The following is a 13,734-nucleotide window of genomic DNA, read 5'->3' on the forward strand; positions in this document are numbered from 1 at the left end:
TCCCACGGCTGACAAGCACGACCTGCGCGCAGAGAGAGCTCGCCTCCCTCTTGTCAGAGGGAAAAGACGCAGGCTGCGAGCTTCAGAGCTTTGAGGACGTGTACAGCTCCTGATGAAAGATAGCACTTCAAAGCTCTCCGCCTGGAAACCCGGGGAGAAGCGAGAGCGCAGGGTAAGCAATCTTTTTTTCCGGGGGGGCGGGGAGGGCATGGGGGGGTGCATATGTGGGGGAAGGATAAGACTTATTTTCACTGTCATTTATTATTGCCGGGAAAATGAAACCTTGCACTGTTTATGGAATCTCTCATTAAAAGGATCTCTTGATAAATCGCTTGATAAACATTCATTAATTAAGTCTCTCAGCACACTTGGCTGACAAGCATTAGTCTTCATTTTGCAGGAGGGGGAAATTGAGGCATGGAGTTAAGCGAACATGCAGCCAGCCTGGGGCAGTGCTGGGTCTTTCGAGCGCAGCTTCCCAGCCAGTTGCTCTCTGTCACCAGACAGCTGGATCATACTGCTCCTTCCATGCCGAGCCTCTGCTCTGGCTCCCAAGCAACATGCTCAGCTTCAGCTATCTGCAAATCCCCAGCCCCCTCACTGTGGCCCAGTGCCTTGAGCGCTGCATGGCAGAGGTGGTTGTGCCACGCATCCCCACGGCGTAACTGCCTCGCCAGGGCTGTCCACCAAGGCCCCATGTGCTTCGGGTTATCCTGAGGCCGCTTCTCAGCGCCCTGTACTGGGGCCTTCGCTGCTGCCTGGCCTCCATTCACTCTGTGACAGCTGTTTCCCTTGCTGGTGCCCTTTGCAAACACTAAACCCATGCAGGAAATACCTATTTTAAGAAGGCCGTTTTGTCCTCATCCCAACAGTGCCCCTGGGGGGAGCTGGGTTCAAACGCCAGTAACTCCACCAGTCCTGAGCGGCAAGGACTCCGTTTCCAAGTTATTTTGGTAGAAAAGGCACAACTACTCCCAGTTTCACTGTCCAAGGCTTGGCCTGAGTGCAGTAGGTCCATAGCAAGAAGAGGTGGGAGAAGGCGTAACCACCTCTCCTCAGAGAAAACTCATCGAGGAAGTCTACTCTGGAAGCGAGCAGCAGCCAGGACACAACCCTGAACTCCTTAACACACAAAGGACCCCCAATACTTAAAAATATCATTACAACCAGCAGGCAGCGGTCCTTCCAGCGATTCAAGGGTAGACGTGCCTCTACCTCCACAGATCACAAACGCATCTGCCCTCATATCAATCACCATCATCTCCCTCACCCTACCGCTGGGAAAAGGATGGAGCTACAGCTTTCAGCTAGATCTCTGGGGGCCTGCAGCATACTTGCCCTTCAGGAGAAAACAAAGGGCTGGCTGGGAGATCCCCATGAGAAGGGAACGGCATGAGAGAACAAACAGACCTTTATTATTTGTGTATTGATTTATTCATCAGGAGGATATAACACCCAGCCTTCGGCAGGGAATGTCCTTGTAACTCTGTACCGCAGCCACAAGTTTGCTAAACAAATGCTCTCTTGCATCAGAAAGCGAAGACCTGTGAGCGCAGCAGATCAGAGGTTCTCCCCTTTTACTTTTAATTGTTATTTCCTTATGTGGAGGATTTCCTTTACGTGGTGTATTTTCCTTACTCTCTCTTTCTCCCGGAAGCTCAGAGCGCTCTATTCAGCCTATCTTGCAGCTGCGACTGCCGAGGTCGCTCTGGGTCACGCCACCTCTCTCCTCTGCACAATAGCGACCGTGCCCAGACGTGGACATCTACGCCGTGCATCTGGCGTCGCACATTAGCTCGTGTCAGGAGGAGGAGCAGCACTGCGACAGCCCCCCCGGTCGTAAGGAGGTGAAGACAAATGCTACGCAGAGAGCATCAAACAAAAGACTGCTCTTAAGGCCTTTTGTGGAGCTGCGAAATACGGTCAAAGGTTGCATTTTACAGCTGTTACAGACTCAAATAAGTGAAAACTGTCCATCTTAATACTTAATTGCATTGCTAAGCTGCTGATACACAAGGACAGCATAAAACAAATACACTGGGCCAAACACATCCCCAGGGAAGCTTCACGGGGGGGGGGGGGGGGGGGGGGGGGAAGGGGTGTTGCACCAGACAATGAATACACTTTATTGTATTTTAAAAGCCCAGTTACCTCCAATAAAAGCTGTAGCATAGATGCTGCAGATTTGCCAGTTAATATCTCTCCAAAAAGGCCTTAAGCGTTTACAAAAGAGGGACATAGCGCAAATGCCCACAGGAGACAACACGCACGTGCCACCTCGTATGTGTGCACATCAGGAACCTAACTGTGTTTAACTAATCCTTTCCCTGCACAGTCGCCATGGCTCCAGTCCTCAAGAACAGGGGCCTTAAATCAACGCTCTTATCTTAGAAAAGGAATTTAAGCGGAACACTTTGAAAGTCACTTTCTCCCTGCCATATGGCATCTCCAAGACTGGTCGTGTCAGAGCAGCTTTCATTTGCATGTGTGAGAGAGAAATTCTGGCTCTTATGCTGCAGGAGTGATAACAGGGCTAGGGTTAGGATTTAGCGCTGTTTAGGCTTCTGCACAAAATCTTGCTGAGGCAAATTAATCTCTCCTCTCAACACAAGCACTGTGCCAAAAGCTGAGGGAGCCCCCAGCAGAGCTGGCCCACAATCACAGCCCATGCCAACTGGCATCATCAGCAAGGCTCCACCAGTACAGGTGGGAGAGGAAAAGAGAAGTCCAAGACAAAAATCATAACCTGAACGCAAACCTTCCCAAAGCTGGCAATATCTCTACCCACAGTAAACTAAACAAGAACAGTCTTAAGTTACAGGGATATAAACAGCCATGAACACAGATTTCAAGACAGCAAATTCACAGCCATTCACACATTTAACTTTATGATGGAGAAGTATTTTGAAAACTCATGTTGCGGAGCCGCTCTGTGATATGACGGGGTAGGGGATCTCAGGCTTCAGTAAGAGGAGAAGCCAACAAAGCTGCTAACACTTTAGCATAAGCCTCTATACCAGATCTTTGTACCACGCATTTGTGCAGGATGGCAAGATTTTTGTTTTGCTGAGGCAGTGCCGTATGGGCAATCTGGTTTGCCTTATCAGTGAGCCAAGGCCAAGAGAAGATAAATGCTCTTCCCCACCATTTGTTCAAATTTCCCTCCTTCCCCCAGATAAAGCTGCACACTTTTGTAAAAATATCTGCAAACGTAATAACATAATGGGCTTGTCATCAGTTTCCACATTTGGCATTGAACATTTGCAAGGCTTAGAAAGACAGAGAATTCCTAATACTTACCACTGCTACAGAGCCCAGCGATAAACTGGGCCTGGGTCCAGGGGAAAGAGCACCCAACAACCAAAACACCTTTCCATGGCTAGCACCTACTCCTACATAACAGAAAATTATTCCCTTCTTGGCCCTCTTGAAATAATGCGAGAAGGTTATTTCATCACTTCTTATTAATGGGCCTCATCTCCCCCCCCCCTTTAGGGCATTTGCATGTCCCTAGCATTCATTATTGCTCTGAACTGATTTATTCTGTAGCTGAACATTGCAGAGCAGCTAGACTGCCTGGCAATTCATTCAGAGCCATAACATCAACCTCCTTGCATGATAAAGTGGAACGATTCCTAGCATAATGCTTTCAATCATATACCACATTTTGTCTTTCATACTAGAGGAGTCTTGCTTTACAGACATACTGAGCCCTCAAAGTAGGGCTTGGTGTATTTAGAAACATGTCACTGTAACTCCCAAAGGGGATCTTAACAGGGCCAGTCTCTTAGCAACACCCGGTGTGTATCACAGGTAACTCTCAATTAAAAGTAATAGTGGGAGCTGGGAGCTGACATCCTGCATCATGCCGAGCACTTTCCACCTCACTGTGGAGAACGGAGCCAGACAGACACAAACGCTCTGTGCCCACCGGCAGGAGACAGATGTGCAAGTCCTTGTGAGAATAATACAGAGAACACAGAAATATCGCTTGGTTCGAGAGAAATGAGAATTTGATTGTATTAGAGGAAACCAGCACATTCCCCCCACAGTAAAGGCCGATTCCGCCTTTGTTAGCAGTCTCCTCTCCTTAACAAATCCTTAAGATTTGTTATGAATCTGACTTGCACGGAAGAAGTCCCGCCCCACACCAAGGCAACGCAGCTCTACATTTTAACTTAGTCATCACAAGCCTATAAATCTGATCTTTATGACAATCTGTGCGGCAAAATTAAAGACACTGGCAAAATTGATGTCCTGTTATCTGCACGATGTTGTTGACAGTTTCATGCACTCAAATCTCTTGCTGTAAGATAAGGAAAGCATTACTCCAAATCACTTACCTTTATTTGCTGCAGGGGAGAATAGCTTCTCAGAGCCTACAGAAGCCTGGAAAAGGAAGAGAAAAAGAGGGTGAGTAATGCTAAAGGAGAATTTAGGAAGGTTTGCACACAAAAAAAATACAGTTCTTGTAAAACAAGTTGGTTGTCTTTAGACCTGCAATTACACATTGCACCTGGAGGGTGCAATGTTGGGCCATTAAAGAATGAGCGTGCATCCTGAGAAGATGAAAGCAAAGCACAGAAAAGTACTGTCCTGATCTCACCCAACTACATCCTCCTGTCTCGTTTATTTAGGCAGCCATGCAATGCACAGCTATTTTATCCACGACTCTTCCTATAAAAACAAAACAAGTGAAACTGCTATTGACCTGAAGAAAAAACATTTCAAAGCCTCCCTCACTGAAAATAAGCCCAATTTCTTGCTGAGCATGCAAAAGGTAATTTGCGTATCGACAACATAAGTTGCAACTAAACACATATGTATGAAAGATAGTCTTATATAATATTTCACCAAATGATAGGTACATGCTGCTGGGCTATGACATAAAATGACTTCTTCTTGGGAGAAGCCTGTCTCCTTGTAAAGCCGGTTGTGTTATGCTGCTTGAACTCCACTGCAGTGAATTTGTGCTCCTCATAGCTCTGGGAAATAGTTAAAGAAATCCAATTAACCTAACCTTGTAAACAGCTTCATGATAATCAGGGTCACTGGGTTACAGACAAGATGATAATGACACAGGGAAAAGGTCCATTCATTGTAAATAAAGCTTTTATGAGTTAATTTGATGCCCCCCCCCGCCACACACACCTCTTCCTGCCGATATCAAGTAGTCAACCTACTTCGGCATAAGCTTTTCCTCCCCGCTATCTGATGAAATAGCAAGTAGCCTCTACAGAACCAGTGCTGGTCTGGGAGTAGGAGGCATTATCAACATTACTAATATCCATAAGGTATTATGGACATTTTGACACTGACTGCTGCAGGAATAAAAAAGCAGTGAGGTACAAAGCTGAACAGCAAAAGATATTAAAAAGAACAACAAATCTTCTCTGCCTGGCTCTGCTTAAAAAAAGAAAAAAGAATTAATTCTATTCATGGATGAACTAAGTTGATTTTGTTTCTGATCTTATTGATTTTATTCTAAGGTGCCTTGGGAGATTTGCATGATAAAGAGCACTGCGAATTGTATTACATTGTTATATATTTTAAATAATGACTCGAGAGGAAAAAACAAATAGTAAAATGCAGCAAGATATGCATAAGATACAGTAAGAAGCAAGGAAGAGTGATCTACTAATGTTATTTCTAAGGAACTTGGTACTACAAGCGCTGAATGTCTTACTGAATGGAAACATATAAAAAAGAAAGGGCAAACAACATGGAAGAAAGGCTGAGGATGAGAGATGTAAGAAAAACGCCAACCATGTCCCCCACAAAGCTCTAAGTGTAGCTGTGGCGTGTATGATCACTACATAGTTCAGCATCCAGAAGATCCTAAAACCTTAGGAAAAGGCTGAGCCCAATTCTTCCATAGGTTATCTGCACGATCCCTTTCACTGCATGGTTATGAGATTCTGCCTATAATCAACATAAACTCACAACAGATCCAGAACAAATCGGCAGATTCCAGGAACACGAGGTGAAGACGCATGTCGAAGCCAACCACTTACGCAAAACCAGGATCTAGCCTCAAAGCACTTCACAAGCACCAGGACACGCGGCAGGTGGATCAACAAGATCGCCCCCATTTTACAGGCAACGAAGCTTCGGCACGCGGAAGCTAATGGTGTACACTAAGGACCAAGCAGTAAACTGGAGGCTGAGCCAGAAAGCCTGAGACCCGGTTGCTGGTGACGGGGTGCCCGATGCGCAGCACCCCAGGCGAGCACCTCCAGCCAGCAGCCTGTTAGACAAAGCTGCCCGTCCCCAGGAGCACACCGCCGGCGTGGGAATTGCCCTGGCTGCAACGGCCACGAGAGTTGCAGGCAGGATGCCGGCTACGGCCACGTGCCGCTCGGCAGCCCGGCGGGCTGGAGGCATGAGGCAGCCCCGCCATCGGCACGATCTTTGTGCTTGGCCTGGCCTGAAAAGTTGGGCGCCACTGCTTTACGCCAACTGAAAGGGCACTCCCTTCTGCATAATTTAGTAGTGCGTATTTAATATAGACTGTCACTGTGTAACCATCAGCCGAGGACCTCGTTACTATGGGTCCAAATTATATAAAAAGAACGTTTAAGGAAGTCAAGCAAGAAAAATCACTTTCAAGAGAAAGTAAAACACACGGGTTATTGCTCAGTTTTCTGATATCAAAGCCCACACTTATGTCACTGCCTTTAACAATCAGAGTCAACATTTCCAGGGCAGAGTTCTCAACACCACAGCCATAGTATACAGATAGAAACCTTCATACCTAGAGTTTACAGTAACTTTTGCTCTCCTTTCTGGTGATCTCTAACTGCAGATCTGAACAGCTTTTGGCATAAGTGCCCTTTCTGAAACAGTAAATGCCTGTGCTATAGCATATTCTGTGAGTTGCTGTAAAGGCAGGAGGGAAGCTGGGGCAGGAAGAGCCTGAATACATCATTTAGTTTCATCAGTCACCCTTTAAAAAAAGGTACAGTAAAACCTATGTGTCTGGGTGAGCCCACTAATGAATGAAAAAACCCAGCAAACCATCTGCTAAAAGAAGTCCCCTCCCAAATTTTAGGCTGCTTCAAGCAAATCATTTACATTTAAGAAGTGATTTGCAAAAAAATTAAAAGTGGAATTCTCCCCTTGTGAACAAACCAGCCATTTGGAGTCCTTTATGTGTATGGTTTCAAGCCACCCCAGGAAATCACACTTTTTTTGAATGAGAAAATGAAACTAGAGATTTCCTTTTTCCCTCTCACTGCCTCCTTGTCCCCCCTCCCCAAAGCACCGGGGAGCAGAGCGGCAAGTTCTGCGCACCCCTCAAGCCTTTCACTGCCTTCCAGATTCGATTTTGTTGCTGAATAATGCAGAGACACGTTACTGGCCTGAAGCTTACAGACAAAAGACACCTCTAGTCTTACTTGCACATTTGGTGCTCACCTCCTTCCCCCTATCCAGCTCTCCTGTGTCTGCATCACCGCTGCGCTGGAGAAAGCTACGGTTTTAAAAAGCTGCTGCTTGCAAAGTCCCACCCTCTTCCCCCCACAGAGCTTTACATTTTAAACATAAAGGCTCTAACATTCGTCATACCATCACCTAGAAGAGAAGCACCCACAAATGAATTCAGTGTGTGGCAGTTTTGGAGGCAGTCTCGCATCCCTGAGACTTTTGAAGGCACGCCGAGATCTGCACCAAGCCTTGTGCGTCCTCCTCTGCAGTGTACTCACCAAAGCTACCAGTTCTCTGCTCCTTTTTGATTTTATTTCTTCTCTATGCTGTGCATCCACATCTAAAGGGGAAAACGTCTCCATCCCATTCTGTGACAACTTGAAATTAGGCTGAACATCTTATAGAGAAAAACAACATTTCTCCCCCTTTCTGCTTTGGGAAGCGAAAGCAGAAGAGCAGTACTCCATTTTCTTGCCAGTCCTCCCCCTGAACTCGGCAAATATAAACACTGAGTCCATTTTCAGCACTAAAAGCTTAGCAAAGGCAGCTTTTCCTTCAAAATATAAGGTGGTAACCACAAAGGAGGTAGCACACCCTCTTCTTTGAGGGCGAACAGTGAGGCATAGAAAGTCTTGATTCCTACTAACCTAGGGCAGCTAAAAGGTGTAAGAGCTCTTACACATTAGTAATTTAATGATTATGCATAACAGAAAAATGTCATCTGAAAAAGACAGCATTGTCAACTGTCAGGCCTCTCAGTAATTACTATTCTTTTTTTCTCTGTAGCCTACAAAATTGCTAACAAGGAATAAACAGGTCCTTGTCACTGAAAACAGAGCCTTACAGATCCTCACTTCCTCTCCCCGAGCGCCAAACACCAGGTCCAGGTCTGACACTTTAGGTGTCTGATCGCAAGATGTTAAGTTGCTACTAAGGCTGCAGTCTCGGTTCACACAGAGCAGAAGCGCATGGTGGTAAGGATCCTGGTATATACATTCTGTATAGGGCAAAAGCCAACCAGTTCCTCCAAAGTTGAGGCCAGTACGGTAGGCAAAAGAAAAAGGAGACGATAAAATACAGTTTTACATTTTATTTCTGAATGGCTGCCTATGTTCTAGACAGCCAAGAGCCAATCTCAAAAGAGACCATTTTCACACCGTTACTGAACTTAACAAATATTAGAACTAACTCTCAAGAAAACCTTTTTTCAGGAGGTTTCCATAAGTGTTGGATACGTTTAGAGAAACTTTCAAAATAAAACATAGATACTACCTGGAAATTTTGGCTCAATTTTCATTCTACCTTTGCTGTTGCCCCTGCTTTTACCTACCACTCTCTGATACCACCTGATTGCTGACCTAGCGGAGAATTTCAGCATATGTCAGTATTGCTTTCCTGGTTTCCAGCTGATTCTGTGAAGTTATTAATACCAGACCCCTTCATTCAGTAATATGAGAACAGTAACTAAAACAGGAAGGCATTGTTTAGTTTGTGATTCTTTATAGGAAATGGAAATTAATATAGACGGAGAGGGGCAAGAGGAGCCTAGAAATCACACACACTTCCCTGAAATTTCCCTAAAATTTCCCTAAAATTCACTCTGAAAACCAAGAAAGCATTCAACACACTCCAGGATATAGAAGCAACCCAATAACCTTCAAATAACACTGCCTGCATTGTGCAGGGACATTTCAGGCCATCTGGGAATCTAAGGTCCTTTCACAAACAGTATTAACTTTGGAGGAAAATCCTGGCTTGATTAAGACGACAAAAGAAAAGTTTGAGCTGTCAGTCAGTCATTTCACACACAGTCACAGGAAAAAACAAGCTGATGTGAAAAGTACATGAACTACCTTTTTGTGAAACTGTTTAGGAAAATTCAGTATTGGGGGGTACAAATTTGTCCAAGACACAAAACAATCCAGCTGTGCTAAAGGATTAAGCAAGAGCGAACAGGATACACACTACATTTCTACAAATCTATATTTCATTTTATAACCACCCCTGGTCAGGCAAAGATGTGGTTCACCTGCCCCCTTCCCTCCTGAGACCTTTACCAAGAATTTATGGGCTTTCAAAAGGGCTCAGCACTCAACAGCTGCCGTGGGGGCACCAACCTGACGGGAGCTCCTGGGGACAGTGCATTTGTGAAAATCCATTTAGATAACTGCATGGCAACCAAACTGCTCTGAAAAATCTCATTCCAGCTAATGGTCAGGAACACTTACGAAATCCCAGCTATTATCTCCAGTGCAAATAAGCACTAATAATAAATAACATCTCCCAAAAGAGAATAATCCCAGGTGGTTCTCAACTTTCTAGCAACAGCCCTAAGACTTCAGCTATGCCTTTAGCTACATCACATTGAAATACAGTACACATATCCTCAGCAGGCACCTAACTTATTGAAATGGTAAGGCCTGGAAGTATCCTAAATATTTCTATATTGATTTTGATTCAAGGCCATCTCTGGAAGGTACTGATGCACAGCTTGCACAAAAGTTCACTCAACAGAGGGTCCACTAGGAACAGAAAGCTTCTTGGACTGTGGTTTCACACTGCAACACGCTTGATTAGGCTCCTACCTCAAGTTCATTTAACATATGCATATTCAGCACTGCTGCAGTCCTGCAAAAGGCCTTTTACAATGCACTCATATCTCTCTTCATCACTTTTTTCTTCTGAAAGTGCTTATTTTTCTCAGCAGTTTATATAACCATGACTATTTTTTGCTACAGCCCCTTTGAGAAGCTAGCACCAGTCTGGGAACAGAGAATTAAATTAGGCCACAGAGAGCCTAGAAGCAGAGATCACTGGTCCCAATTCACTGTTGAATTGCGCTGAATTTACACGATGGAAAAGCGAAAGCAAAGTGATGGAAAACACTTGCTGACCAGAAGGCACCTGTAAGGAAATGCTGCCCAGTTTGATGCAGGGTGACATGGAGGGGCCAAGCCCTTTGTTTTTCTGCAAGTTCCACGTTAATGGAAGCCTAATTACGGTTACGGTTTTGTCTTGGACCTTCTCTTTTGGCACACCAGTGATAGGTTTAAGATGACACCGTTTTGCATCCAACGCGTGTTCTTCATCATTTTACAATCATTTGGGAATAGATCAAACTAGTTTAGACTAAGCAGTGGCTGTAATTCTTAAATATATGCTGTTGCGGTCTGTCGGCTTATTGCACAGATGTGTCCCGTCCCCATGACGGAAGGGCGACCTAATGCTCTGAAAGCAGTGGGACGCCTGACCTACAGCGGGTCTGTTATCAGAGCCCCAGGGCACGGGCTTGCTAACTCCTCTTCCCTCTCTTCTCAATTCATCCCTCCAGCCTCTGGAGAATGGCTACAGCCCAGAGTTTTCCCCTTTCTATTCCCTCCATTAGCCATGCTTTATGATTCATCTTCCTCTGAGCAGTTGCTGTCTCCCAGAGGAAAAGATCAAACTCCCTCTCCTTCCTAGCTCAGCTCCAATAAATAAATAAATGCATGCACTGAAAAAAAAGAAAAATTAAAAAGGAGGAGAAGAGAGGAAGCTGGGGAATTCCTGGCCCTCACGGAGGCCGGTCACACAGCTGCAAAAGGTCCCTCAGTTGTTCTCAGACACTGACCAGAAAAGCAAGTTTGCAGCTGTCCCTCATTAAACCAAGCCAAAAAACTTGCTGAACGTTACTGTGCCTGCATGCCCTGGTTTAAATTAAGGTGTGTTTTGTCCTTATCTCAGAAGTCTCTTCCTTCAAATCTCAACTCTTAAAGTGCTACCAAAACCTACCTTGATTTTACACCCCTGACTATTTTCCATTGTCATCAGCACTGGTTTCCCCCATATTGTATGTTGGTATATTCTATGTCTTGGTTTTTTTCCCCACCAAATGCATGCCAGCTATACTTCGCAGGAAATAAATAAAAAAAAAAAAGCAGAACGTGAAATAGATGTTTCTGATCTCTTCCGTGACTTTTAATCTTGCTATTATTTGAAATGGCAAGATTACACTGGGCTGTTTTTATTTCTGCATTCATAGGCAACGCCATCAGCTTTGCTTCTGGGTAGCCTGGCCCATGAACGACATCCAAAGGATAGTCCTCTCCCTTTATCACCACATCAGGCTACATCTATCACCACAGAGGCAGTAACATCTTTATGTTAAGGGCAACTAGTACATTCCCCAGTCAGTGAAAAACTACTCCCCTATGATACGCTTATCGAAGGCCTTTGTGCAATCTGCTTTCAACATCTCAAACAACAGAGATCTCATGCCTTTCCCTGAGAGACGATTCCACTCCTTAACAGGCAGGCGTTTCAGCCTATACTTTCACATTTAAAATTTTTCCATTACCCCAACACTGACTTAGACAACCACAGACTTGATTACCCATTTAGCTTTTGCTACAAAACGTAGGAGAGAACTTGTCTACGAGTAGGAAAGGTTGGGAACGCCACACGCACACTACAGTAGTTTGTGTTATTGTCATTACAGCTCGAAACTATCTAGCCAGACTATCTATTTGGCTGGGATACAGATTTTATTTGCACTAAATCAAATGGAATGGAAAGTGCTCTTTGCAGAACTACCCAAAACTTCTTATAATTCAAAGGCTGCACTGTAGGGAAGAGCGATGGGGGAGCAGGGCACGTCCTGCGAGTGACAGGTGGCAGACGGCACTTCGGTACCTACCAAATTACTCTGCTGCTCCTATGGGCTGGCTCGTTTTTCATTATCCCAACTCGCTCCTGGAAGGATGCAGACATAAATTCACACCTCATGTCCCGGTTTCCGTCAAACCGAGTACGAGTGCAAACGCTGGCACCGACCGGGAATGCCAAGCAGGGCTTGGCACGCTAAAACAAACTCTCGACTGTGGGCTTTGCCAGCTACCTGCATTTATCATTGTAACGGCCTGCCAGACAGGACTTGGCAACTGACGGAGGGGGGCGGGAGGAGGAGGGCCAGGCTCTGCACTGCCAAGCAATTCATTCCTGTAGCTCCTGCCATTGCCGTACCAGCAGGGCAACCTTCATTTTATTTTATCTTTTAACCAATTATGTGTCACCCAAATCCCACCTGGAGTCTTCTCCAACACAAACAGCTATAAATCACAGTTCAGAGACCAGGAGGGTTTTGCAAGACATTTGATTTCATATAAAGGTCACTGCCTGTCTGAGAATTGCTGCAGTTCAAAAAGGTACCCAATAACAACCTGCATTGGCAGGCAGGGAGGAAACAGCTTCCATGGTCTGTTGCATGTTGTCAGATAATATTAGAACAATTAGGGAGGCTAACAATGTCAGAATCATTAGGATTCAGTTGAACCAAGGAGCTGGTAAAATATCCTCTCCTTCAGTTTTTAAACAAAACATAACTGATTTAATAGAAAAGGGGAAATCACATGAGCATTCTAGGGACACCTGACGGACCAGCAGCTAAGCAGAGTAAATGCCTATCTATCTTCACTGTAACTTGCTCCAATTTGCTGAGGTATCACAGAGCACAAGAACATGCTTTGCTGTTTCTCAGACTGCTGCGTGTGATCCAGAGTAGTCTGCTTTTTAGGGGAAATCCAGTCTTTCCATTATCCATCCATATGCTGGACATGCAATGGAGCCTACATAGCATTCTTTGGGAGCTGCAGCACGCACCACACATTTGGGAATGCTCAGACTTATTCAGTAACGTCCTTCACACTATCTTGGAAGCCCTTCGCCTGCTGCCCCTTTGTGCAGGTGACGTGTCCTGCCAGATCGCCCTTTGACAAACCAGCATCAAATTCTCCAAAAGATCAGGCTAACTGCAATAAATGCACGCCACGCATGGACGATTGCATCGTTCTCCCAGCCCGTATCATGACATACACCAGGCGGACGTCCCTTGGATGTGCATACCCCTGACATGAGCTCCCGGTCAGGGAGGTCGGGGAGCTTATCGGGAACGGGGCTCTCGTAACTCGCTGCATTACCCGCAGCAACCTCCAAAGAGTGCCTCTGCAGAAGGCTCTTTTGTTGTTGTTGTTTCTAATTCACTGCTCCAAAATATTTCTTGGCTGGATCCCAGGGCTGCAGCCTTATCTGCCCATCCCCCCGGCAGACACGCGGCAGCTGCCGAGGCTTATCGCGGCGGCCTGTCCGCCGGGTTTACAAATTAACACCCTATCGAGGCTGCACGAGGGCTGATTAATCAGAGAGAGGCAGGCTGAGGGCCTTTATCACCATAAGCGGCTGCTGGGAGAGAAATCGCAAATCTCTCCGGGGGCCCAAGATGCTTTACAAATGAAAGAGCAGGAGGACGGCGAGGAGGAGGCGGCAGCGGCACGG

The 13,734-nt window shown here is 45.6% G+C and overlaps 1 protein-coding gene across 42 annotated transcripts in view; it reads right to left on the reverse strand.

Annotated features, from left to right (window-relative positions):
- Nucleotides 1-13,734, reverse strand: part of FBRSL1 (fibrosin like 1) — a 560,551-nt gene that overhangs the window by 54,371 nt on the left and 492,446 nt on the right. For all 42 annotated transcript variants that reach the window (XM_068910781.1, XM_068910778.1, XM_068910761.1 and 39 more), the window contains one exon: nucleotides 4,344-4,389. In XM_068910781.1, coding sequence (XP_068766882.1) covers nucleotides 4,344-4,389 — 46 coding nt within the window. The remainder of the gene's footprint in view (nucleotides 1-4,343; nucleotides 4,390-13,734) is intronic.

Source organism: Struthio camelus, chromosome 17 (assembly GCF_040807025.1).
Source record: "Struthio camelus isolate bStrCam1 chromosome 17, bStrCam1.hap1, whole genome shotgun sequence".
NCBI lineage: Eukaryota > Metazoa > Chordata > Aves > Struthioniformes > Struthionidae > Struthio > Struthio camelus.